Here is a 26,839-nt window from a genome sequence, read left to right as displayed (position 1 = left end):
TACGTACGTACATACATACATACATACATACATACATACATACATACATACATGGAAATCAGTATGCTTCCTCACATATTTGGGCATACCAGGGGTTGTGACACAAAATTACACACACACACACACACACTCGTAGATTTCGACCCCATGGACAATGTTCCTCCAGGTCCTCCTGTCCTCACATCCTCTGGAGTCCATTTAAGCTCACACCTACTGCTTCAGTGACTCCGTCCAGCCACCTCATTCTCTGTCATCCCCTTCTTCTTTTGCCCTCAATCATTCCCAGCATGAGGCTCTTCTCCAGTGAGTCCTTCCTTCTCATTAGGTGGCCAAAGTATTTGAGTTTCCTCTTCAGGCCTTCTAAAGAACAGTCAAGGTTGATCTCCTCTAGGACTGACCGGTTGGATCGCCGTGCAGTCCAAGGGACTCGCAGGAGTCTTCTCCAGCACCAGAGTTCAAAGGCCTCCATTCTTTGGTGCTCAGCCTTCCTTATGGTCCAAGATTCACAGCCATCCATTGCAACTGGGAAAACCATAGCCTTGACTATACGCCCTTTTATTGGCAGGGTGATGTCTCTGCTTTCTAGTATGCTGTCTAGATTTGACATAGCTTTCCTCCCCAGGAGGAAGCGTCTTTTAATTTCTTGACTGCTGTTTTGTTTTTTTTCCTTACAGAGTCACAATGACTAATTTTATGAAGTTCATTTTTTGATGCTGTTAAATTGTTACACTACATAATTCATAGCTTCATTTTTTTTAATTGTACAAAAGGACCTTTAAGACTCATTAATAGTCTATCTGTCATCATCATCATCATGATCCTTCCTCTCTCTTCATTTTATTTTGAGGTGAAGGAAAGGAAATATTTCCTTTCCTGGATTTCCTCAATTTACTATCACCAATGAGCCCAAAGTTTCTGTTGCTTAGTGAAACGGTTGTTCAGTGAATTTTGCTCCATTTCCATGCTACAGTTGCTAAGCAAATATCTGTCGTTGTAAAATGAGCAAAATGGTCATAAAGTGAACCTGGCTTCCTCCTTGACTTTGTCAGAAGGTCGCAAAAGGGGAACATGTGACTCAGAGCCCTGCAACCATTATAAATATGAGTCAGATGCCAAGATGCTTCAACAGTTGTAAGTGTGCTAAATGGCCATAAGTCACTTTTTCTGATCATGATGTAATTCTGAACTGTCACCAAATGAATTGTTGTAAGTCAAGGACTGCCTGTATGAATCTCTTGCTTTGTTAGAACTCCCTTCTGTAGGTTGTAGATCATTTGCAGGAATTCAAATTGGATAAGACCCCCAGTATGGTTATTAAAACTTTCCTGTAGTATCCTAGCAACAGTTTTGCTGTCCTGAACACAAGTCCTTTAGCTAAAGTAAGAGTGTGAAATGTATAGAATTGTCAGCACTGTAAAGTATTCATGTTGCAATCTGAATATGAGGATTTAAAGTCATTCTGGATTAAAATTCCAATTAAATTATGTAGCTTTATTCATTGATTTTTTTTTGGTAGCTAGCTCCCTGGTATCTAATCTCTCAAATGCTATTTAATGTTCTCAGCATCTGAATGGTGCTCTGAGAACATTTAGGGTGCTTTTGATTCCATGTTATTTTATTATATTTTCATCTTTGGGTTCTTTGTTTATTTATTTGTTCTCACTTTTGGGATGATTGTGTGTGTGTGTGTGTGTGTGTGTGTGTGTGTGTGTGTACAGGACGATGCTCCAGATGCAATTCCAGTCTATAGCTCACACACCCAACCAATTTATTAAATCATTATCTGCAATATAAAATGAACTTGATCAATTTAGCAGTTTTGATGGCCCTCCAAATCATTATTACAAACCCAGAGAGAAGCGAGAGGACTTATGTGTGTTTCCATACACACACACACACACACAGACACACACAAACACAAACACAAACTCACAGCACTCAACTCTAATGCTCATCCTAAGTAATTAGACAACCCTAAATTGTTGTCTATTCAGTGTGCCGCGGTTTTCCTACAAAAATAAGTAGCTGATAATAATTGCGCACAAAGAAAAACCTTCAGAATCTGTTTGTGTTTTGTTCCGTGTCATTGTTTTTTTTCCCCCTACACATTTCTGTACATTTGAAACAGACCCATTGACACATGTCCAGATTTGTCCCAAAGGTGCTTTTTCAGGAGGCAACTGGACTTTCTTGTTTTTTTCTTCTGGGAAGAGCCGAGGTGGCGCAGTGGTTAGGGTGCAGTACTGCAGGCCACTTCAGCTGACTGTTATCTGCAGTTCAGCGGTTCTAATCTCACCGGCTCAAGGCTGACTCAGCCTTCCATCCTTCTGAGGTGGGTGAAATGAGGACCCGGACTGTGGGGGCGATATGCTGACTCTGTAAACCGCTTAGAGAGGGCTGAAAGCCCTATGAAGCGGTATATAAGTCTAACTGCTATTGCTATTGCTATTCTTTGAAGAAGTTTCACTTCTCATCCAAGAAGCTTCTTCAGCTCTGACTTGATGGTGGGGAATGGAAGAATCCTATCAGGGCTGAAGAAGCTTCTTGGACGAGAAGTGAAACATCTTCCAAGAAAAATCAAGAAAATCCAGTCGCCTCCTGAAAAAGCACCTTTGGGACAACCATGACCTGGGATAGCTGAGAATCTCTACAGATTTTTAGAGTCCAGATTTGCTTAATTTACACATGATTCTCTTAGCAATTACAGAGGTTGTGTCAAAACTGTCAAAAAGAGTTCGTCAAATGAGGCACAACTCTTAGCAATAACACTTAGACTTGTATACTGCTTTACAGCCCTTTACAGCCCTCTCTAAGCAGTTTTACAGAGTCAGCCTATTGCCCCCAACAATCTGGGTCCTCATTTGACCCACCTCAGAAGGAGGGAAGGTTCAGTCAACCTTGAGCCTGGTGAGATTCAAACTGCCAAATTGCAGGCTGCTGGTAGCCAGCAGAAGTAGCCTGCAGTACTGCACTCTTACCACTGTGGCTCACTTTTTTTAACAACTACCTTGCAGTGGCTGTGAAGTCAAGGCTACCTGTAACCTAAACATTGTTCAAGGGAGTATCCAGCATTGTAGAACTTACACAAGAGAAATTGCTAAGACAATCTGTGAGAAGGAAAAAAATGTTTGCCACTTTTTCTCTGTAGGCAATTTTTGCAACCCGAATGCTTAAAGAGTCTAGCAGATTACTTGTCTCGACAACGGAATGAGTCTTATGACCTTTCCCGTATTCGAGACACTCGCCAGGATGAATTGCTCCCTAAGTAATAATCTGTTTAAAAGCTGGTTTTGAATTATTTGTGCTTCTGTGACGTGACAAAAAGAAAATGACTGGTTGGCAGAAACCTTTAACCTGTCTTCCACCATCATCATCCACTGCAGATGGTCTACTCCAGCAATTTTGTGTTTGAAAATGTATTTGTGAATCTTGAGTTTCTTTTTGGCAAGCAAAGCTAATAATGCTGGAGTTTGAAAAAACAATCTTCTATTTCTAGTTACTGGTTGTAACGATTCATGTACTGGACTTTGCCTTCCACATTCTGCTTTTTTTCCCTTTAGGGCAGTGCAGTTATGTGCAAAATAGTCCATCAAATGACTTGTTATCACAGTTTTTATGTTAGGGGTGTCAGGGTTCCAAATAAACCCCCCCAAGGAAAGAAGACTCTGAGGCTTGAATTTCCTTAAAGTTCCATTTTATTAGAGATGTCATATTGGCACATATGGAAAAACCCGAATCTGAAAGTTTCCAGGTTTTCCCTACCCAAAAGAAAGTTCAAGTCCCTGCCCAGTACCCACATTCCTATTACATGGCTCAATCAGGCACCATCCAAAGCTGGAGATGCCTCCCAGACACACCATCACAGCTGCAGGCCAAGACGTCATTGACTCTCTGAGAAAAGAATATTATTTAGACTAAATATCACCCATACTCCATATAATCCCCCCCTCTCGTTTTCCCACAGCAGAAAATGTGGCAGGCCTAAAGGCCCATTGTAAAAGATGGCTTCCAGGTCTGACAAAGGAACTGTTGTGTACTTGGAGAAAAAACATTCACCATTGGGACAACTCTGGAAGATTGAGAATCTCCATAGACATAGTATCTGTGCAGATTTTTTTTCACTGGCTAGATTACTGGAGGCATATTATGGTACGTCTACAATGGATTGACCCTTCCTTGGACCACTCGTAGATTTTAGGATTTCCAGTTTTGTGGACGGCATCTTCAGAATCTTAGTTGGTTCGCTGGATTCATAGGAGGTCCCATTTCATTCATTTGTCCCTTGCTTTCTCTGTCTTGACTTCTGTTCTCTGTCTTGATTTCTTGACATTGGAAGATGGAAAACTCAAGATGCAATAATCCCAAATTAAATGAAATGAACCCACGATATATAATCTCCACTTTTACAGCCTAGTTTTCGATCTGGAATTAATCATCAAGAGACTAGGTGTTGCTGAAGAAATAACTTGCATTGTTGTAATTGTTCTGACCGAGGCTTCCCAAGAGCATGAAGCAAACTCCTTGTCCCGACAAAAACCCCTTTTATTAATTGACTGTGAATTTTTCTCATTCACATCCAGCAAAGTCTTTCGAGGGAGGATTTACAGTCACAGACCTTATCAGGCTTGGAGAGCTGCCAGGCCGATCTCTGCAAAACTTGGCCAGGAGTCTCGGAGAGTCACGAACCAATTAAGCGAACTAATTGTCTCCTGCAAAATCTACTCCCCTTTCGCTCCTCTTTTATTTCCTCTGGGAGGGGTCATTCATCATCCACCTTCCAAGTCAACCTGTTCTTTAGCTCTTCCCTTCATCTGGCAACTCTGCGCGTGGGCACACTGGGAACAGGCTCCACCTGTTCTTCTGCCTCACTGATGTCTGACTCCGAAGGCAGCTGATCACTGCCAGACAACCTCGGCCCCGTCTCTGCCTCCGACGCAAAGCCCTCATCAGAGCCTTCCCCAGACTCCAGGACTGGCCCCAACCTCCTCACTGTCCGAGTCTGCTGCCAGCTCTGCTGGTGGGCCGTAACAGTAATAACACTTTTGTTCCTTTTATATGCTAAAACAACGGCCTTGGATACAAAGGGCTGAAATTGATAACATAACAACCAATATTTTTTTTTCCCCCCTGCTTGGTTCTACACAGAAATGATGGCTGAAACAACAACAACAAAAAACATCCTAATTTTTCTTTCCATGCTCTCCGTTTCTTTCATCTGTAATGCAGAAGGGGTGTGTGTTTTTGTCTGAACTGCACTTACAGATTAGTTTGTTTGTTTGTTTAGCTTTGTTTAAGCAATTACCGATTCCATCTTGCTATTTACAAAAGGCCTTGAGGCTCATTTCAAAAGCAAGGTATATATTTTAACACACAGATACACAGACACAATACTCCTTCTGTCCCTTTGAACATTTTTTCTTTTCTCTTCCCTTCACAATATTACTCTGCAGAGCTAATAAGCTATCCCCGAATAATTTAAGAGAAAAGATAAGATACTCCACGGTGAATGCAATAATACTAATTGATTAACTTTTTTTTAATATTAATCTGAACAATGTAACTGCTGCTTAGCAATTAATTACAAAAAATTAATTACAAAGGTGATGTGTTACACTCTTCCTGTGCCTTTGCTTACCACTATTTGGAACATTAATAATTTGTGTTATCCCATTAAATTAAAGTTAGATGTGCCAGTAAAAAGTTACAGCTTTCTACAGATTCTACATTTCATGACTAGAGAGAAAGAGATAAAAAGATGTACTCTGCAGATTTTCTTTAAATCACCAACTATATATATTGCTAAGATAGAATCTCTTTGAAACTGGGTTTCTGTTTAATCTACAAATTAGATTCAAAGGAATGAAATATTAGCATTTCTATCAATAAATTTGAATAGAATTAGATTAGTTTGAACTAATGGAAGAATAAAATAGTGACATTCTCACATTAAGCATGATGATTTCATATATTATATTACATATATTCCCTTTATTTTATGAATAGTGGAACTTTTATGAACCGTAATTCAGAAAAATGAGGGCACATATTAATGGAATTATCTTCACTGCCTTCACGAATATTACTTCTGACATAGCTTTTTTCTCCCCCCAGTCGTAAGTCCTGATCTGATTTCTGAATTACCGTTTTTTTTCTCTCTCTCTCTCTCAGTTTCAGCTCAAATTCTTAAAAGCAATCTTGATTCCATGGGACAGCAGATACAGCGTTTGGAAAATGACATCAAGAAATTCCCCCAAATACAAGATCCTCGTGATAAATTCGTCGAAAAAATGATCATATCCTTTTGTGTGTTGTTGCTCTTTTCCTGGTCAAATATTTGAACTGCACCCTGCTTACAATGTTTAAGCAATATAACATGAGTTAACTTTTGAATGAAAGAACGATCTGTTTGATCAGAAAGTTGTCAGCCCCAGTTGTGATGTATCTTCATGTGAAATTCCAAAGGAATATCTGCTTTTTCCTCATTATTTTAGTTAGACTACTGAATGTAGGAATTGAGTTTTGCCTCGATTCATTCTATGCCCTAATCAAAATCATGATATTTCAGTCATTTTCTCACTAGGGTAGCTGAGTGTGTTTTGGACAGAAGCACAAAGGACAACTTCATTTGGGTCCTTGTGGAAATTTCAGACAAAGCCTAGAACTTCCTTTGTTGGTTCTGAAATAAGGTAAGAAATCTCAACTTCCTTAAAAAATGTTTTAATTTAGGTCGCAAGCATGGCGGGGGGAATAAGATTGGGCCTCCTTCAGATGCCGTCAGCCAGACAGTGTCGGCTGGCGTGCCCTCGGAGGAGAGCCTTCTCTGTGGCTGCTCTGACTCTCTGGAACCAGCTACCCCAGGAGATCCGGACCATACCCACTCTCATGGCCTTCAGGAAAGCTGTAAAAACTTGGCTGTTCCGGCAGGCCTGGGGCTGTTGACCTTACTGTTGAGATCCAGCCCCGATTAGAATGAATGTATGAGGTCTTGCTGTTTTGAAACGGTTTCTTTCGTTATGTGTTTCGTTATGTGCTTTTTCTCTTTATTTTTGTAAGCCGCCCGGAGTCCTTCGGGATTGGGCGGCATATAAATGTGTCTAATAAATAAATAAGACACGAAATGGTCAGATTTGGTGACAGAACCAAATTGTTTAGGATGGATAGACAAACCGACACTTGAAAAGCACCAGATAGATTTCTCTTAAATGAGAAAAAAGTAAAATAAAATAAAATAAAACGACTGTCAGGCTAAGCACAATGAAACAATTCAGACAAATCTCAGTTCTTGCATCTATTTTCTTTCTTACTTACTTCCACATGTAGTTAACAAAGAGGAGAATGTAAGCGATATTTTTATTGGGCCCAGTAATGACGCCAAAGAGTTGGGAAGTTTTTTTTAAAAAAAATTCTATCACATTTTTCATTAAGAAAAAGGGAAACCAAAATAAAACAAACACACAGAAAGTTGCAGAGAAACACAAAGCGAACAGGCCCTGAGGTTTGCAGTTTAGAGTCAGTTTGAAGAAGATAATTATAGATTGAATTAATTAATTGCTAGCAGCTATTGCAGGTATCAGATTACCTATCATTCCGGAATAAAAAATAATGACTAACAGACACAAGCATGCATCTCCAAAAAACATAAAGGGAGCCACACATCTCCCCATCTTTGGCTATTATCTTTTGTTCTCAGGATTATAGTAGCTGCATCAGTTTTAGCTTGCTCTTCCTTTAAGTTAGGGAGCATCATAGAAAGAAATGGTTCCCCAAGACGTTAATTTCTAATTTTATTGATTCTTTGTTGACATCTGGAACAATTCGGAATAATTTCTATTTAATTCGGCAACTATAATATGCCAGTAAGTTCCAGTTCTTGGCATTGAAACCCAAACATAGTTTACCATAGTATTTGATGGTTTCCCTCCCCCCCCCCTGCTTTCAGTAATTGAGAAAATTCATCCTTTAATAAGTCTTTTGCTAAAAGATCCTGAGCGATTTAGATCTGATTGTTTAGGGGGGGAAAAGCAATTTCAAAAACCTGGCACTGATTTTTCTACTGCGTTTCGTTGCCTGCAGATAATTAAGGCATTTTTTAAAGAAAAGTCTTGTGCATCTCGTATCCATCCATTATAGATGATTGGGTGGTCTTAATTGTGACTGTCCACTTGGTGGCAAATGTGAGCATATTATTTTATATTAATCTTGTGTATCTTTTAAAGGAAAGATAGAGGACCTCAGGGTTATCACCTACTATGAGTGAAAGGATTTAAAGTGACAAGTCTATAAACATCTTCTAGGAAATAAACTCCACTGAACTTGATAGGGTTTGTTGATGAGTATCACCTACATGGCTTCTTGTTTGATTTCCTAAGAAGTTGTTAAACATAACAACTGGGCCTAATCAAAATAGAGATCCTTGTTGCCATAGCAACAAGTCAGCTATCTAGTTCACAAACCAGGAAGAGTCACAACAACGTTCTTCTACTTATTTTCCTCAACAGTTGACCCTAAGAGAGCTTTTTGCTTTTGATACCGAACACATAACTTGCAATTGAGACCTTATGTACTATCAGGGGTGGGTTCCAACCGGTTTAAGAACCAGTTCGCTGCGCGTGCGTGCATATTTTAGAGAAGACTTACCATATTTTTTGGAGTATAAGACACACCTTTTTCCCTCAAAAAAGAGGCTGAAAATATAGGTGCATCTTATACACTGAATACAGCATTTTATGCCTTCTGCACCCCCCCCAGCCCCCAGGAGCACTCTATAAGCTTCCTAAAGGCTATCCATGCCCTTTTTAATGAAAAACGGGCCCGTTGTTTTGTCCCTCCCCCACTCCCCCAGGAGCACTCTGCAAGCCCCCTAAAGGCTATTCATGCCCTTTTTTTGGAAAAAAAAATGGGCCCATTTTCACGAAAAATGGGCCGTTTTTGGGAGGCTTGCAGAGTGCAAAAACTTTTTTTAAAAATTTGTCTCTTCAAAACCTTGGTGCGTCTTATACTCCGATACGTCTTATACTCTGAAAAATATGGTAACTTCCGGATTACTGCTTGGGAAGGAAAACAGCTGAGCGGCTGCGATCCACTTTCCCGCGTGACTCAGCTGACAAGATAAATGTAGGTCAAGCTTAGGGGTGGGTATGGGGCCCCCCTCTAGTCATGGGGTAAAACCGGTTTGCTCCCAGCTTATCTTTGGAGGTACCTGTTCGTGTGAACCGGTCCGAACCGGTAGAATCCCACCTCTGAGTATGTATTTGTTTAATTTCCTTTTCAACCCTTTCATGCTGATGACCATCTCTCTATCTCCTAGTGGCAGATTCCATGATATTGTCTTCAATCTCCTTCTTATCTTCATTAGAGCACTCTTAAGGTTTTTTTTTTTAAAAAAAAATTATTAAACAGTTTTTTTTAAAAAAAGACATTTTTTTTTTGCAATTTCCTTCTCTACAACATTTCCACCTCGATATACTATTTATAGTATTAAATATACTTCTCTCCCCCCACCCCTATTTCCATTTCTCTTTATCTGTACATAGGATACTATCATATACATTCCTTAATTTACAATCCTTCATTATGTACCATTTCCATGTATACATGTTTGTTCATCTCTACCTATATGTTGCTATTTTCTAGCTCCTTCTAGCTCTTCTTCATTTAGTCTTTCCTTAAGCTTTACACCTATCCTCTAGCCATTTGTACCACTCGTTCCATACTATATAATATTCTTTTTCCTCCTTTTCTTTTATTTCTTTTGTGAGTTTGTCCACCTCTGCACACTCTAACACTTTAAAAAAACTTAAGTTTTAATATCTCCATCATTCCTACAAGTCTGTGTATCTATCATCTCCCAACTTGCTCACCTTACTTCTAAGAGAAAGCCACCCCCATGCTTGCTGGACACTGAGTTGGACTTTTCTATACATCTCCCAACTCAAAAATATTCTTTTTTTGAGGTTGCCCACGATGGCAGATGCTATTGAAATGTGGTTGTGACATTTTCTTGACTAGCTGTAACACTGTTAGATTTGAGTATTTCCCATAGCATTCCAATGAACAATACAGCTTGGATGAGCTGCTGGAGGTTTGCACGGGTTCGGGCAGTCCTCTAGCTAGAATTCTGCCCAGGTTGGCGAACCCCCAAATGCCACCTTTTTCCTGGCCCTGCGCACGCCACAATGCCCCTCCCACCCCTCCCCTCTCAGGAGTCTCCACGTAGGAGTCTCCATCATGCCAGGTAAGTGCAGGACCTGTAGGGAGATTCCGGGAGGGAGGGGAACGAGCCTACCAGAGGTTCCAGAAGTCCGCAAACAGGCCTGTTTCTAGCCTCCGGAGCCCGGGGGAAGCAGTTTTTGCCCTCCAAGAGGCTCGAGGAAAGCCTCCGGAGTCTGAGGAGGGCGAAAAACACCCCCCCCCCCCAAATGGTGCAGGAGCAGGGGTGAAATCCAGCAGATTCTGGAGAATTGGTAGTGGAAATTTTGAGTAGTTCAGAGAACCGGTCGCAGATGTTGTAAGTAGTTCAGAGAACCAGCAAATGCTACCTCTGGCTGACCCCAGAGAGGGGTGGAAATTGAGATTTTGTAGTATCCTTCCCCTGCCACGCCCACAAAGCCACACCCACAAAGCCGCACCATGCCTGCCAAGCCATGCCCACAGAAGTGGTAGTAAAAAAAAAATGAATTTCACCATTGTGCAGGAGGCCAATTAGGCCACCTCTGGCTGTCCCCAGAGTGGGGTGGGAATGGAGATTTTGCAGTATCATTCCCCTGTCACGCCCACCAAGCCACACCCACCATGGCCACGCCCACCCAGCAATGAGGCAGCAAACCCGTTGCTGCAATTTTTGAAGCCCTCCCCCGAGAGTACTATAACCAAATTATTGTCCTTTTTTTCCCCTTGATCAGACATATGTATTGCTTTTGTGTTTTATAACAGTGATCTACCAGTGAGGTAATTATCTTTGACTTTTAGCTTATTTCCTCTCATTATTCTATTAGCGAAGAGGAGCTGGCATTGTAACTTATCGGTTGCACAGAAAGTCAAATATTTTGTGATTCCTACATAATTTTGCAATTAGTGATAAGAAAACATGTGGCATCAATGGTACAAATTAGTACCGAAAGCACTTCAATAAAATGAGTACTCTGTATTCTGATTGTACTAATTTAACTGTTCTCTGGCTCCTATAATTGGTAAGATTATGTATTTTTGGATAATAACATTAATATCGTAATGAAGGAAGGAAAAACATTTGATATCTAATTTGAAGTACAAGCTGTTAGATTATTTTTTTTTTAACAGAATGAATAATGGTAGAGAGGAAGAATGGGTTTGGATAATCTAAAAAAACAAAACAAACAGATGCCTTGCCTAGCATAGAGAAATATAGGAATCGAAAGGTTAATCGAAAGAAGAAAATGATTTTCTCTCTTAAAAACTTTCTCTACCAACATGATGGGAAATAATGAAATATGTATATGTGTATTTTCTCATTGCCGCTGTACTTTTCATTTGTTTACAATGTAAACGTTATTTAACTCATAGAAATGGAAAACTACTTATAGTTAATATATGAGTGAATTCACATTACCTAAGTCGCATCGGATTTAAAAACACCAAGGAGCATCACAGAACAATCTGAAATCCTAGGACATAATACATGCTGAAATTATGTTATCAGCTATGAGAAATTACGGTGATCAAATTCCCATTTCTTACTGTCACCATGCTCCTTTTTTACTCCTTAATCCTACAAATGTATACATATTTTGTAAGCTATTTTAAACAGCTAGCCGAAAAAGGGCTCAAGGGTTTTGGGGTATTTCCCCCTGCTCCTCAGAACTAGGAAAAAAAAAGATAATAATTCTTGGCTCATAACAAAGAATGATTAAAGGTAAAATATGTGCTAGTCGTTCCTGTCTTTAGGGGGAGGTGCTCATCTCCGTTTTAAAGCCCAAAGTGCCAGCACTGTCTGAAGACTGTCTGAAGACGCCTTTGCCCAGGTTCTCCTGGTGCATCAATTGCGGCCCTACTTGGATCGGGAGGCACTCCAGACTGTCACTCATGCCCTAGTCACCTCAAGGCTGGATTACTGCAACACGCTCTACATGGGGCTACCCTTGAAAAGCGTTCAGAGACTGCAATTAGTCCAGAATGAGAGCCGCACTAGCGATATTGGGTGTACCTAGGTACACCCATGTCACACCTATCCTCCGCCAGCTGCACTGGCTACCTATTGGTCTCCAGACGCAATTCAAGGTGTTGGTTATTACCTTTAAAGCCCTGCATGGCTTAGGACCAGCATACCTGCGAGACCGCCTACTGCCACACTCCTCCCAACGGCCGGTAAGATCACAGGGTGGGACTCCTTCAGATGTCGGCTGGCGGCTCCCCGGAGGAGAGCCTTCTCTGTGTCTGCCCCGACCCTTTGGAACGAACTACCCCCAGAAATCCAGACCTCACCCACTCTCATGGCCTTCAGAAAAGCTGTCAAGACCTGGCTATTCCGGCAGGCCTGGGGCTGTTGACCTCATTGTTGAGGTCCAGCCCCGACTGAAATGAATGTATCTGTGTTGGTTTTTTTAACTTGTCTGTTTTCTTTTCTTTTCTTTTATTTCCCCTCTCTGTAAGCCGCCCGGAGTCCTCCAGGATTGGGCGGCCTATAAATAAAAGTAAACTTCAACTTCAAACTTTAAACATGTCCCTGGGCCCTTTGGTGAGCAGAGCAGGCAAGGCAAAGAGATTAGCCAGATGGTCTGGACCGCATGGTGAAGGGAAGATAATATATAGGGCAGGGGTGTGTGTGGGAGGATGGACGGGGCTGGCTGGTGGTCGATTTTACCGGTTCTCCGAACAGCGCAAAATAATAACAACTGGTTTGCCTGAACCGGTCCAAACTGGCTGAATCCCACCCTTGGATAGCGATATATAGAGATGATACACACATACACACATTTAAATATTGAAGCATTTCCTTGTAATAAGTGATGTATCTGGAATACCCATTTATGGTGTTTTTCCAAACTCTTTTTTTCAGAGTGAGAAAAAGTGTCTCTGTATAAAGCCATTATATGCATTTCATATATATAACTCAGTGGTGGGTTTCAAAACTTTTTAGAACTTCTGTAGGTGTGGCCTGCTTTGTGTGAGTGGCTTGCCGGCCATGTGACCAGTTGGGAGTGGCTTGGCAGTCATGTGACTGGGTGGGCATGGCCCACTTGTAAAATGTGGTGAAACTCACTTAACAACGCTCTTGCTTAGCAACCAAAATGTTGGCTCAGAAACTCTGGCATTTGAAGCACGCAAGTCTTACAGCTGTCAAGTTACAAAACCCTTGCACCCCTAACTCTTTAGAAAAAAAAAAAACCCAGGGGTGTTCAAACTTGACAGCTTTAAAACTTGTGGACTTCAACTCCCAGAATTCCTCCTCTCGCTCTTCATCTTGATGATGTGTGGACAGGCGGAGGGAGGGAGCTGGAACCAGTTCTAAACGGCACTGTAGATTTGTGGAACCTTTTCTATTGAAGAGGTTGGGACTGGCAGGAACCCACCCCATATATATATATATATCTTAGATCTTCTAAGAATTCAAGGTGGGTCTTCCTCCTTGCTCTGTGCCATCCAGCCATAGCTTTGTGAAGCAGGCATGAATCTAAGCTAGAGTGATTATCTCAAACCTATCCATTGAACTCCTTAATTGAGTGGTGAATTAAACCTGGATCACCACAGATCAACACTCTGGTTTATTTGCCTGTTTCTCCCTTTAGCTCACTTTGGGGAAGACATTAGCTGAGAAAATGCTCAGGTTTTAATGTGAGCAATCATGCCATGGCATAGCCCTCCTCTGCCTGCCAGGGGAAAAAAAAGTGCAGTCGAGAAATGTGCATCTCAGAATAGTTTAACTGAATTTATTCCTCCGTAAGGACCTTTCAGGAAATCCCAGGTGTTGATAGCTGATGTGGTGTAAATGTCATTAACATTCTGTCAGTCGTCTTTGTCGGTGTGCTAATGATGCCCTGCTGATCGGGCATGGAGAGGCTTCCTGGACTGAAATCCGTCATACAAGTCAATCAGAATGAAGAAGCTTTCCTCACCCCCACCTGCCTAGTAAGGTGGATATGTAGTTTCTTCTCATTCCAGGCTTTATAATGAAACCAATGTACAACCTTCAAGTTTTTTTTTTTTTTAAAGGCTAATGTCAGATATGAAGAATCAAGAACATTTAAGTTCCAGTTAAGCTGATTTATTTATTGCTCATGTCTATAACGATCGACTAATGATCAGCACTAAATTGGTGCTTGATAAGAATCAACGGGATTCAAGAGGAGTTAGAACAATGGTTCCCAACCTTTTTGTGGCCATGCCCCACCTAAGAATCTTTAAAATCCTGTTGTCCCCCCGCCCCCGGTGGCATATAAATCTTACTTTACTCAAAAAGTGAACTCTACTCATGTGGAGGAAGTCTAAAAGGCCACTATCTTGGTTTGAACAAGGTTCAAATTGCCCCCATTAAAAATCAAATTGCCCCCAATCAATATACTTGGGCTCCACGTCGGGAACCACTGGATTAGACCAAGACAGCTTGTGGGAATGTAATGATTCCCAGCTGATTCCTCTCTTGACTCCGCCTTTACATTTTCTTCTATTACATTTTCTTCTATTTTCTACTTACTATCAGTAAGGTACTGATTTCTACCAACCTAGACTCAATTGTCAGGGTTCCAAGTAATGCATCGATAATAAAGAGAACTCTGAGACAAGTAGGTTCCTCAAAGGATTGATTTATTGGACATATCATATTGGCATCAGCTGGTGAAAACCGGCTCTGAATATTCCTGCGGTTTTCGCCTAACTAAAAGTAAAAATTTCTCCCTCTTGCCAACCAGTCCGTCACATGGTCCAATCAAGGTCCCATCCCCTTGTCAGGCCAAGATTGGCTGGGATGCTGGGGACAAAATATTACATTTACTTTAAATAATGAATAAACTATGATTTTGCGAAACACAGCTTTGGAGAAACCTCAGGAGTTTGGTGGTAGAGCATTTCACTGTTGTAATTACAAATTTAGCGGACAGTGGCTGAAATCTAAAACTCTTCAAGCTCATGATTCTGTCAGGATGCATCTTGCAACTGTAAATCGCAAAACACGATAAACCGTGAGTGTAAAAAATGAATTTAGGTGAGATTTAATAATAGAGTGGGAGTTCTTACGAAGCTCATCACCCACCCACCTCCTTCTTTGCCTTTGTGGAACTCTGGAAACAGTGTAATTGTCTACTTAAATGAAAAGATACACAGTTCATCAGCTATGATTAAATGTAATATCCAATGGGGAATGCCTTCCTTCTCTCAGCAGTTTTAGTGAATCAGACAAATTCTCTGCGTTCACCTTATATTATATTAATCTGGCAATGAAACTAGTTAATATACACAGTTTTCTAATTGTGAGTGTGTGCATTATTTTAATAGGAAATGGTTTGGGTGCATACATGTGTTTGGGAGGTGGTGGCTCAGTGGCTAAGACGTTGAGCTTGTTGACCAGAAAGATCAGCAGGTCGACGGTTTGAATCCCTAGCACCGCATAATGGAGTGAGCTCCCATTAGTTGTCCCAGTTTCTGTCAACCTCGCAGTTCGAAAGCATGTAAAAATGCAAGTAGAAAAATAGGGACCACCTTTGGTGGAAAGGTAACAGCGTTCCATGCTCCTTCAGCATTTAGTCATGCTGGCCACATGACCATGGAGACATCTTGGGACAGTGGAGGCTCTTTGGCTTTGAAACAGAGATGAGCGCTGCCCCCTAGAATCAGGAACGACTAGCACATATGTGCGAGGGGAACCTTTACCTTTTTTTTTTTTTTAAATATAATTTTTATTAAACATTATTACCTTTAAAAAACAGGAAGAAAAATACAGCGACATAAATACAACGACATAAGCAAGACAAATCATATATAACAATATAAAGTAGAACATACAGATACAAATGCCGTTTTAAACATACAACCCCCCCTCCCCTCCCCCCCCCCACGGTGACAGTCATTCACAGCCCAGTTTTTTCTTTCTTTCCTCATTGTTAGGTCTCTAAGCCACATCTTCTCATTGCAAGATTCAGGGATCTATTACAGTACCTATGTTAACTTTCCCCATTTTAAGTCCCTGCTGTTCTCCTTGTCGCCCACATATACCATAGGTTCCAGCTAAGATAATGTTCTGTTTCTCCTTTGTCCCTCAGCCAACCCGTCATTCTGTCCATTTCTGCACATTCGTAGATCTTTTTAATTATAGCATCTTCCGACGGAATAGTAGTGGATTTCCAAAATTGTGCATAGATTATTCTTGCGGCCACAATTATATGCAGGCTCAAATGCCATATTGAACTGCTTATGTTTTCTGGTTTGATGCTTAGTAACAGGTTCTCGGGTCTCCATTCAATGTTTGCCCCGGTAACCTCTTTTAACCATTTTTTAATCATTTTCCAATATTTCGTGGCCTCAGTACAGGACCACCAAATATGGTAGAATGTGCCATCCTTTCTTCCACATTTCCAACACAATGGAGATAACCCAGGAAACATCTTGGATAACCTCGTTGGGGGGAAGTGCCACCTATAAACCATCTTGTATATGTTTTCTTTGAATGCAGTAGATGTTGTAAGTTTAATGGTCTTACTCCATAGGTCCCACCATTTGCCCATTTCAATTTCATAGCCTAGGTTTTTCTCCCATACTATTAGAAGGCTTTTGTCCATCTCTTCATTAGTATCTTGGCAGGTCAAAAATTGGTAGATCTTCGATAACATTTTCTTGTCTCCACCAAACAAGATCTTATCTAGCCCCTGAGGGTTTGGGTAGATCCCGAAACGTGCCTTATCACTTTTAAACCTGTTTCTAACCTGAGGGTTTGGGTAGATCCCGAAACGTGCCTTATCACTTTTAAACCTGTTTCTAACCTGTAAATACTCTCACCATTCCAAATTCCTGCCCTGTTGCTCTAATTCCGTCTTTGTTTTCATGTTGCCATCTTCTGTCATGATATCTTTATATGTTATGTTTCTTGTCCAATTAAATACACTCGGATGCGTTAAGGCCTCTAATGGTGCCAACCAACACGGAACCCTAAGATAATATTTTTTCCTCATTTTTTCCCAGACCCCCATCAAAATCTTCCGAATATAATGTCCCATGAAGTACCTATGGGGGGTATCTCTTTCTTGCCAGAGGGAGGCATGCCATCCCTGGGGGAGGTCATGTCCCTCTATAGCCAATAGGCGCCTTCTATTCAACATCACCCAATCTTTCACCCATGTCATGATTGCTGCGTTATAGTATGCTTCCCAGTTGGGTACTCCGAAGCCTCCCAGTTCTCTGCGTTTTTGCAAAGTTTGGGCTTTGATTCGTGCTTTCTTGCCTTGCCATATAAACTGTGTCACTATTGTCTCCAAGGATTTTTAAAAAAAATTGTCCAATTTAGTTGGTGCCGTTTGAAACAAAACCTTTACCTTTACCTATGTGTATGTGTCCGTGGCACAACAAAACCGCGCTCGACTAAGCCGCGCCCGATTAAACCGCGTCACTGACGTCATCAACAGGGCGACAACAGCAAGCGCGGAGAAAGAAGGGCGCTTTAAATAGCGCTTTGAAAGCAAGCCGATTCAACTTAAGGTAAGGGTTAGCTTTAGGGTTAGCTTTAGGGTTAGGTTAAGGGTTAGGGTTAGGTTTAGAGTTAGGTTAAGGGTTAGGGTTAGGTTTAGGGTTAGGTTAAGGGTTAGGATTAGGTTTAGGGTTAGGTTAAGGGTTAGGTTTAGGGTTAGGTTAAGGTTTAGGGTTAGGTTTAGGTTTAGGGATTAATTTTAGGTTTAGCGTTTACAGCGTGCTTCTGTCTCCGTGCTGTTGTCACCGTGTTGATGATGTCAGCTATGCGGTTTCGTCGAGCGTGATTTAGTCGAACGCGGTTTTGTGGTGGAACCGTATGTGTCTTCTCTCTGCCTGTCCATCCTATCTAGCTATCCTGTCTATCTATCATCCATCCAACTGTCTCTAAAATTACATTGCATGTACTGATCCTTCAGTGATGAATGTCTGATTAAACTATCAGAGTAGTCCAAGGAACAGTATCAAAATTTACTGTGATATATTTATTCCAGATTCCCGATTTTGTGAATTGGATATTCACAGGTGACTCTGTGCCCAATTTCCCATAGGACTTTTCTTGAAGGACAGACTTCAAGAAGGCAAGGTGATGTATATGCCAAGCTAAGCTAGTATGTCGCACAGAATATAAATCTATCATATAAAGTAAACGAAGCAAAATATTTGTGACAAGATCTGTTTAAAGTTGAGAGAGTGAAAAGGAGTCATCCTCGTCTCATCTACCGGGTGCCATTTTTAAAATATGCAAATTACTCACCTGGAATCCAAACTCCATTCGGCTCAGACACACGTAGACACACCTAAGCTCAGTTTTGCCTTTGGCCATAGTCATGCAATTCCAACAAAGAACAAAGTTAGGCCCAAGGATCTACTCATCCATTCTACAATAGTGAAGTGTCAAACCTGCCAACGTATAATTCTGACAATTCATACATCTCCCTTGGCTACAGAGCTGTTTTCCCCCCTCTGTGTTCCACCTTTCTTTGTCTCATGAACACAACAGAGCACTCTGTGTGCAATGGGAACAGTGATTGTAATGCATTCTTTAAAAGCACATCCATTCTTGCCGAGAAAAAAGGGTGAAAATTGAGGATTTTGTTTGCTTTTAAATATGTGTATGTGTGTACATGTATTATTTATATTTATATTTATATTTATATTTATATATATATATATATATATATATATATATATATATATATATATATATGTGTGTGTGTGTGTGTGTGTGTGTGTGTGTGTGTGTGTGTGTGTGTGTGTGTGTGTGTTCGTAGATTTTCACGGGTACAGGTCCCACTCACCATCTTCAGGCTGGTGCCTTCGGCTTCGTGCTTGTGCGAGCAAAGCGTGATCAGAGCTACCGTCTGTCTATAAATATTGTTGGGGTGTGTGGAGTGCTGGCTTTGTTGCTGTAAGCGGGTTGGTTGCTGTGTTGTTACATCTTGAGTAGTTGATGGAATTGATGTTTGCAGATTAGTTGGCTGTTTCGTAACATCCTGTGTGGCTGAGGTGCTAGCTGTGTGCCCGTTGCTCTTTTGTGTTGTAACGACCTGGGTAATGGGCTGTGTGATGACATCCTGAGCTCTAGTGTAGTGATATCCTGAGTCCTGTGATGCAACATTCTGGGAGGTTGACTGCGTTGTAACATCCTGAACCTTTGTGTTGTAACCTCCTGAGTTCTGTGATGTAATGTCCTGAGCAGATGACTGTGATGTAACATCCCAGGCTTTGGTTTGGTTCCGAGTTTGTGGGTCGCCAAGATACTGTCAATCTTACACGGGAAAAGACCCGAATACGCCAACACACACACACACACAAACACACACACACACACACAGCAAAGTACTGACCCTTTCATTTGATGTTTTAGCTTAAAGGACATGTGAAGTGTTAATACCACTTTATAATGCCTTGGTAAGGCCAAACTTGGAATATTTCATCCACTTTTGGTTGCCACAATGTAAGAAAAGATGTGGAGATTCTAGAAAGAGTGCAGAGAAGAACAACAAAGATGATTAGGGGACTGGAGGCTAAAACATATAAAGAACAGTTGCAGGAACTGGGTATGTCTAATTTAATGAAAAGAAGGACTAGGGGAGACATGATAGCTGTGTTCCAATATCTCATATCGCTGCCACAAAGAAGAGGGAGCCAAACTATTCTCCATAGCACCTGAGGGCAGGATAAGAAGCAATGGGTGGAAACTAATCAAGGAGAGAAGCAACTAGAATTGAGGAGAAATTTCCTGACAATGAGAACAATTAATCAGTGGAACAACTTGCCTCCTGAAGTTGTAAATGCTCCAACACTGGAAGTTTTTAAGAAGAGGTTGGACAACCATTTGTCTGAAGTGGTGTTGGGATTCCTGCCTAAGCAGGGGGTTGGACTAGAAGACCTCTGAGATCCCTTCCAATTCTGTTATTCTGATAAAAGAATGTATTTAGATCATAGAAAGTACTGTTTTCCTACTTCAAAAATTCCACCTTAAATTTAGCCACCAAGGTTATTAATTCCACAGGGGAAAGTGGATTAATATTATGCCTGCACACAATGGGACCCAGCTTCTTTGAAAGTTTTTACAACCTCTAGCTATCTTTGGCCATTTTTCCCCCACAGCTACCTAGAAGCAATAAAGTGAAGAAATTATCTTTGAGACCTCCCTGATAGATTTGGAAAGGTCCTTATGCCAGATCTGAGATGGGGAATGACTAGTTGTGAGGGAAGAAAGAATTTCACACTTGTTAAGATACAACATATATGGCAGGTCTATTTTTTTTTCTTTTTTCTGTAAGAGGACTTCATGAACACAGGTGGGTCTCGAAAAGAGAAAGAAAATAAGGGGAGGATGTAATAAATAGCAGTGTGTTATTACTCTGGGAGATTTAGTACGGTGCTGAGGGGATCCTGTGTTGGTCTCCACTTTATTTAAGAACCTTTCTATGAGATCTGTAGGAAAAACTAAAGAGAATTTTAATTAAATCCACATATAATAAATGTGTCAGTAACGCAAACTATAGGGTGGCCCGAGCAATAACAGAGAGCCTGGGGAGATTTGAAACATGGGCAGGGAATCGTAAAATATGAGATTGAATCTAAAAATTGCCTGCACAACCCCCAGAACAAATTTTATGGGAACGCATAAATTTAATGAGGGAATAGTTAAATGGTTGATGATGATGACCAAACAGGGGCAAGGCCGCTCACATGGGCGAAGTCCAATTTAAAATGATCTCCATATCTTAGCACCCAGACTCCAAATTTAAGAGTAAATTATGGTGATCTGCGATGTGGGTCTTGATCATACCCAAGCATATTAATTCCTGGCACTAATGGTATGATAGGTAACAATCATAACTGAGATTTCTCAAATCTCGAGCCAAGCTTTTCGCATAAGCAGACTAAATGATTTGTGTCAGGGTTCCAAGGAACGCCCCCAATGAAAGAAGACTCCAGGGTTTCCTCAAAGTTCCATTTTATTAGAGATGTCTTGTTGGCACATCTGGGAAAACCCAAATCTGAAAGTTTTCAGGTTGTCCCCACACAAATGAAAGTTCAATAGCAATAGCAATAGCAGTTAGACTTATATACCGCTTCATAGGGCTTTCAGCCCTCTCAAAGCAGTTTACAGAGTCCGCATATTGCCCCCAACAATCCGGGTCCTCATTTTACCCACCTCGGAAGGATGGAAGGCTGAGTCAACCTTGAGCCAGTGAGATTTGAACAGCCGAACTGCAGTCAGCTGAAGTAGCCTGCAGTGCTGCATTTTAACCACTGCGCCACCTTGGTTCAAGTCCCTGCCCAGCACCCACATGCCCATCGCATGGTCCAATCAAGCACCGTCTAAAACTGGAGATGCTTCCCAGTCACCTCATCGCAGCTGCAGGGCAAGACGTCCTTGACTCTCTGAGAAAGGAATGTTATTATGACTATATATCTCCCATACTCCATATAATCCCCTCTCCTGTTTTCCCACAGCAGAAAATGTGGCAGGCCTGAAGGCCCAATGCACAAGATATCTGACACTTTAATTGCCCAACAAGAAAAATAATATATGTCACAAAGAAAAGAAACTGTTTGGCAAGGCTGAAGGAAGTAGGAGGAGAAGACAATGGAGGAAATGCATGAACTGGTTAAAAAGATTCCTGGATTGTCCTTTGTTTTGTATTTATTTATTTTATATATATGTATGTGTGTATGTATTGAATACACGAACAGTGTGGCATCTGGGTATCGTTAATTTTGATACCAAATAATAGTGATAAGATAAACTTAAATTACCTTAATCATATTCACATCATTATAATAACATGATAAATATTACAATTAAAGTTGTTAACATTTTAGTATTTGCTCCACCATGTAGATAATCCTTCATCATTTAATTATTCAGTATTTTAATGCATGCTGTTGTTGTTTAAGTGTACATAATACAACCATCTTTCAACTTCCAATCCTTTCATCCACATACTGATTTTAAAATATTATATAGGAATATGCATTTCTACCTCTATTCTAAATCTTGATAACTCTTACATTAATGGATAGTCTATTTCTATCCTTCTATCCATCATCTCTTGCCCGTGGATTGTCCTTAGAAGAGCTATTTTCAGTCAAGATGAGTCAAGATGGTCCTCATTTGATCTCAGAGGTTCAGCTCAATCCATTCTACAAATTATTCACTTACTTTGAAGAAATGATTGTGAGGATCCAGATAGTAATCATGCAACTGTTGCCTTGCTTCAACAGGGAGCAAGGGACAGTTTTTGGATGATGAAGCCACAAATAAACCTTTAATTTAGTGGGGTTTGCCCCTTTTCTCTCAATGGAGAGAATTCACCCCACAACACAGGCATGCACATTGTTGTGCATATCTAATGAAGGGCTTCCTTTGTTTCCCACACCTCAACTTTCAACAGAAGAGAAAGGGCACACTTAGAAATGAATCCCCCAGTAGCTTTTTTTTTTTTTTTCTGAAAGGAGGAAATACTTCCCTGGTTGATTGAAAAGTCATGAAGCTGACATGCGACATTATTTAATTAATAACATTTGCATGCTCAAAGAGAAAGAGGTTATGGTTTTAATCCTTAATAGGCTGGCATAAACAAAGCAATTCTGAGTCTGTTGGACTCCCTGAAGCTTCATAAATATGCATCCAGCTGTTCTTTGTTCCTCTGTATCCCAAATAAATTGTGATGCTGAATAGAATTAAGACCTCTCCTTGATTTATACTTTGCAGTGACCAGTTTGCGGATGTTGAAAGGTAAACAGCCCTGAATTCCAAGAAAAGAAAGAATAGACAGGGAGAAATTGTGGAATCGTGAATCTTACCCCCACCACTTAAAACCCCTGAGCTGTGTGAGAGAGAAGATAAGAGCCAAATTCATATTAATTGAAGAAATAACTACTGATTTGTATCAGTAGCTTCTAAAATAAGGTGCATTGTTTATAAATTTGAATTCCCCATCTGCATTTGCAAGCCAAAAAAAAATATCTTTGGAGTCACACATCTATGTGTCTCATCATACATTCCTCCTTCCTTCCCACAAAAAATTGGTATTCTTGAAAGGAAGCAATGAAGAAAGGAAGGGAATGAAACTAAACACAACAATGGAAGAGATGATAGAATTAGAGGAGAAGACACCATTTGCCTAAGGAGGGAAGTAATCTATCTATATAAAAATGTGTGTGTGTGTGTGTGTGTGTGTGTGTGTGTGTGTGTGTGTGTGTGTGTGTGCATGTGGGTTCCACCATAACTCTGGAACGCCTCGAGCAATTTCAACCAAACTTGGTGCACAGATGACTTATTCTCTGGAGAAAAATACTGTGGTGGTAAGACACCCCTAGCACCTATCAGGGTGTGTGTTCTGTTAAGATGCAGCCTGTTGTGCTTTTAAATGCCTTCTACTGTATGGCTGTAAAATGGTTTCTACTGTACAGCACAGTGGAGTTGCCATGGTAATGGCTACACAGTATTCCACAAGGGGGCTCCCTCTGGTAAGGGGGAAAATCCAACATTAGAAATTATGTTTGGTCCGGACATTTCCCCCCCTATAAATAAATACCCGGGCAATGCTGGGTTATTGGCTAGTATCTGCTAAAAAGGGGCAAGAATTTGTAGCCTTTTGCCTCATTGAGGGGAGGACCAGTAGAAGAAGCAGAGGAAGCATTTATTGTGGTGGAATCTTCAGCTAAAGGAGCGGGATAGTAAAGAGGCATGTCAGCATGGAGTTTCTTTGAAGAAGTGTCATAGGCTGGAGTAGAGAAGCCCTTATCTGCTGGTTTTCAAGGGAATGCAGTCAGATTCTTATAAATAGGTGCTGAACAACACAGAAATTGCTTTTGGCTTATTCACAGAGTTGTTAAGATATTAATTCTTGAGTGTTTCTATAGACTTCAGCATTACAGGCTCAGAACCAATCTCTGATTCTATTTGATTCCATATAAGCCATGGTGGCACAGTGGTTAGAGTGCAGTACTGCAGGCTACTTCTGCTGACTGCAGGCTGCCTGCAATTTGGCAGTTCAAATCTCACCCGGCTCAAGGTTGATTCAGCTTTCCATCCTTCCAAGGTCGTAAAATGAGGACCTCAAATTGTTGGGGTCAAAAGGCTGCCTCTTTAAACCGCTCAGAGAGGGCTGGAAAAGCGGCATATGAGTCTTAAATGCTATTGCTTGTGTGAATGCTATTTGTGATTAGTCTCATCAATTTGTTTTATTTTTGTATCCCATCTTTGTTATTTTTACAAAGAACCTAAGGTGGCAAACGTATCCAGCACACCTTTTTTCTCTTATTTCCCCTCACAACAGCAACCCTGTGAGGTGGGATGGGCTGAAAGAGAAGATAGAAACTGGCCCAAAAGTTACCCAGTTGGTTTTCAAGGCTAAGACAAGACTGAACTCACGGTCTGCTGCTTTCTAGCCTGATGCCTTAACCATTATGCCAAAGTGGCTCTACTAAGGTAAAGGTTACCCTCGCACATGTATGCTAGTCATTCCCAATGCTAGGGAGCGGTGCTCATCTCTGTTTCAAAGCCGAAGAGCCAGCGCTGTCTGAAGACATCTCCGTGGTCATGTGGCCGGCATGACTAAACGCCGAAGGCGCACGGAACACTGCTTCCTTCCCACCAAAGGTGGTCCCTATTTTTCTACTTGCATTTTTTTACATACTTTCAAACTGCTAGGTTGGCAGAAGCTGTGACAAGTAAAGGGAGCTCACTCCATTACGCGGCACTAGGGATTCGAACTGCTGAACTGCCGATCTTTCTGATCGACAAGCGCAGCATCTTACCCCCTGAGCCACCCTTTGGTCTCTCCTAGAAACTCCTTTTATTTTTGCAAATCTAAAGAACCCCTATCCTTCTTGGAAAATCATTGCTGTAGAATGAGGGTGGGGCGTGGGGGGACCTTGTTTCTCCTTTGTCATTACTCACTACTCTTAGCAGAACATTTTTTTTAAAAAAATATTTTTTAAAAAATACCGGAAGATAAAATGTTTTTATATTATTATTTCATTTTTAATAGGGTAATGGTTTTCCTTATTCCACTGTGAGATGCGCACTGAAAATGGGAGGGGGGGGGGGACACCCTAACGTAAAATTGGTTTCCGTCTATGATTTTTCTCGGTTGGCATTAAACAGTTTTGTTGAGTTTTATGATATCTCCTAAAGTGCAGATAAAGCATTTCCTGTAATTAAAATGAAATAAAATAATATCATTTTCATGAAAGGGAATGGCTACTTTTAGATACTTTTACCCCCCTAATGGAATTCAGTTTTTTTTTTCTTTTTTTAAAAAAGTAAGTTAATTAATATTTTCACTCACGAGCATTCAACTCAAAAGAACAGATTTGGGATTTTAATTATTTATTTTTAAGAATTATCATGTCCAGCCGGGCAGCTTTCTGAAAAAGAGAGAACTATCTTTTGCGATGCTGTGAGTCTTTATTACTTGCCTATATGATATTATATTAATGGAACAAAGTTGTTTATTGTTTCTTGTATGGCTTGAATGCTAGTCTGTAAAAGGTCAATTGATGCCCCTACTAAATTATTTGTAGCTGTATTAGATTCTGTGGGGATGTTGTAGCAAAAGAACAACAACACCGGGGGAAAAAAAGAGTAGGGTATTGTCCATGTAAATTAGACCTTAGTGTAAAACCGGAGTAAGTCATTCTGATTTATCTCATAGTAATGGTGTTATTTCTCATTGGGTTTTTAACCTCGTATTTTACAAGAGCTATGCTTAAAACATCCCTTGCACATTGGTTTGTGTTAAAGGTTACTAAGACGGACAAACATTATTGTTCCCATGGCAATTTTGTTCTCTTGTTTTGTTCTGCATAACGGGACCTACTCTGTAGGATCTTATTGTTGGTTTAGGAATTAAGTATTATTCCGGGGAAAAAGATACCCCTACTTTCTCCCGTGCATTCCTTCTGAACAAGTAGTTATTGGTTTGAATTTAAAAAAAAAAATCTCAATAAAACATCCATTTCTATATTTTCAACCTCGCTTAAAGCTGTCAACTGCCTATGCATTTTGAGTAAGTATAGGGTATACAATAAGTGTAAGGCTCAGCATTGTGTTTATTATCTGTTCTTTCTCTTTGTGTTGACAGGTTAAGAGCTAAATTTCATCAACATTAAATACATTTCAACATTTAACCTGACGATTTGTTTCTCAAATAATTCAACTTTAAGCCTTTAGAGAGAGGTTATAATTATATATACAATAGGATAGGATAGGATAGGATTCTTTATTGGTCAAGTATTGTGGCCCAGCAGGATCCGGTTGAGCTGCTGATGGACTCGGATAGCGAGGAACCATATTAGTCTGCCAGGGAAGATGTGGAGGACCCTGGGCAGGGTTCAGACTCAGAGCAGGGACCAGAGAGGCTGGTTGGCCACCAGGAGGCGCCTGAGGCATGGAGCAGTGGAGAGGACTCAAGGCAGTTTGTTCCTGACGCCGCCAGACAGAGAAGGGCAGAGAAACGGAAGCAGCAGCTGCGGAGGCAGACTCATAAGAGATAATCAAGCCCAGGTAGTTGTGGCTTGGCCCCTCCCAAGAGAGTATATAAGTGAGAAATTGGGTGGGGTCCTTTTGCAGAACACAACCGTTCGTAACAGTCTTGAGAAACTCTTGTCTGGTCTCTTTTGTATTTCCGTTCTGTTTGGTTTGGGTTGCTGCCAACCCTTC

At 40.8% G+C, this 26,839-nt stretch overlaps 1 protein-coding gene across 2 annotated transcripts in view; it reads left to right on the top strand.

Moving 5' to 3' along the window:
* Positions 1-26,839, top strand: part of DIAPH2 (diaphanous related formin 2) — a 339,263-nt gene that overhangs the window by 177,593 nt on the left and 134,831 nt on the right. For both annotated transcript variants that reach the window (XM_032227728.1, XM_032227726.1), the window contains one exon: positions 6,169-6,293. In XM_032227728.1, coding sequence (XP_032083619.1) covers positions 6,169-6,293 — 125 coding nt within the window. The remainder of the gene's footprint in view (positions 1-6,168; positions 6,294-26,839) is intronic.

Source organism: Thamnophis elegans, chromosome 12 (genome assembly GCF_009769535.1).
Source record: "Thamnophis elegans isolate rThaEle1 chromosome 12, rThaEle1.pri, whole genome shotgun sequence".
Taxonomy (NCBI): Eukaryota; Metazoa; Chordata; class Lepidosauria; order Squamata; family Colubridae; genus Thamnophis; species Thamnophis elegans.
The sequence above is the reverse complement of the archived record's forward strand: the minus strand, read 5'-3'. Positions and strand labels throughout refer to the sequence as shown.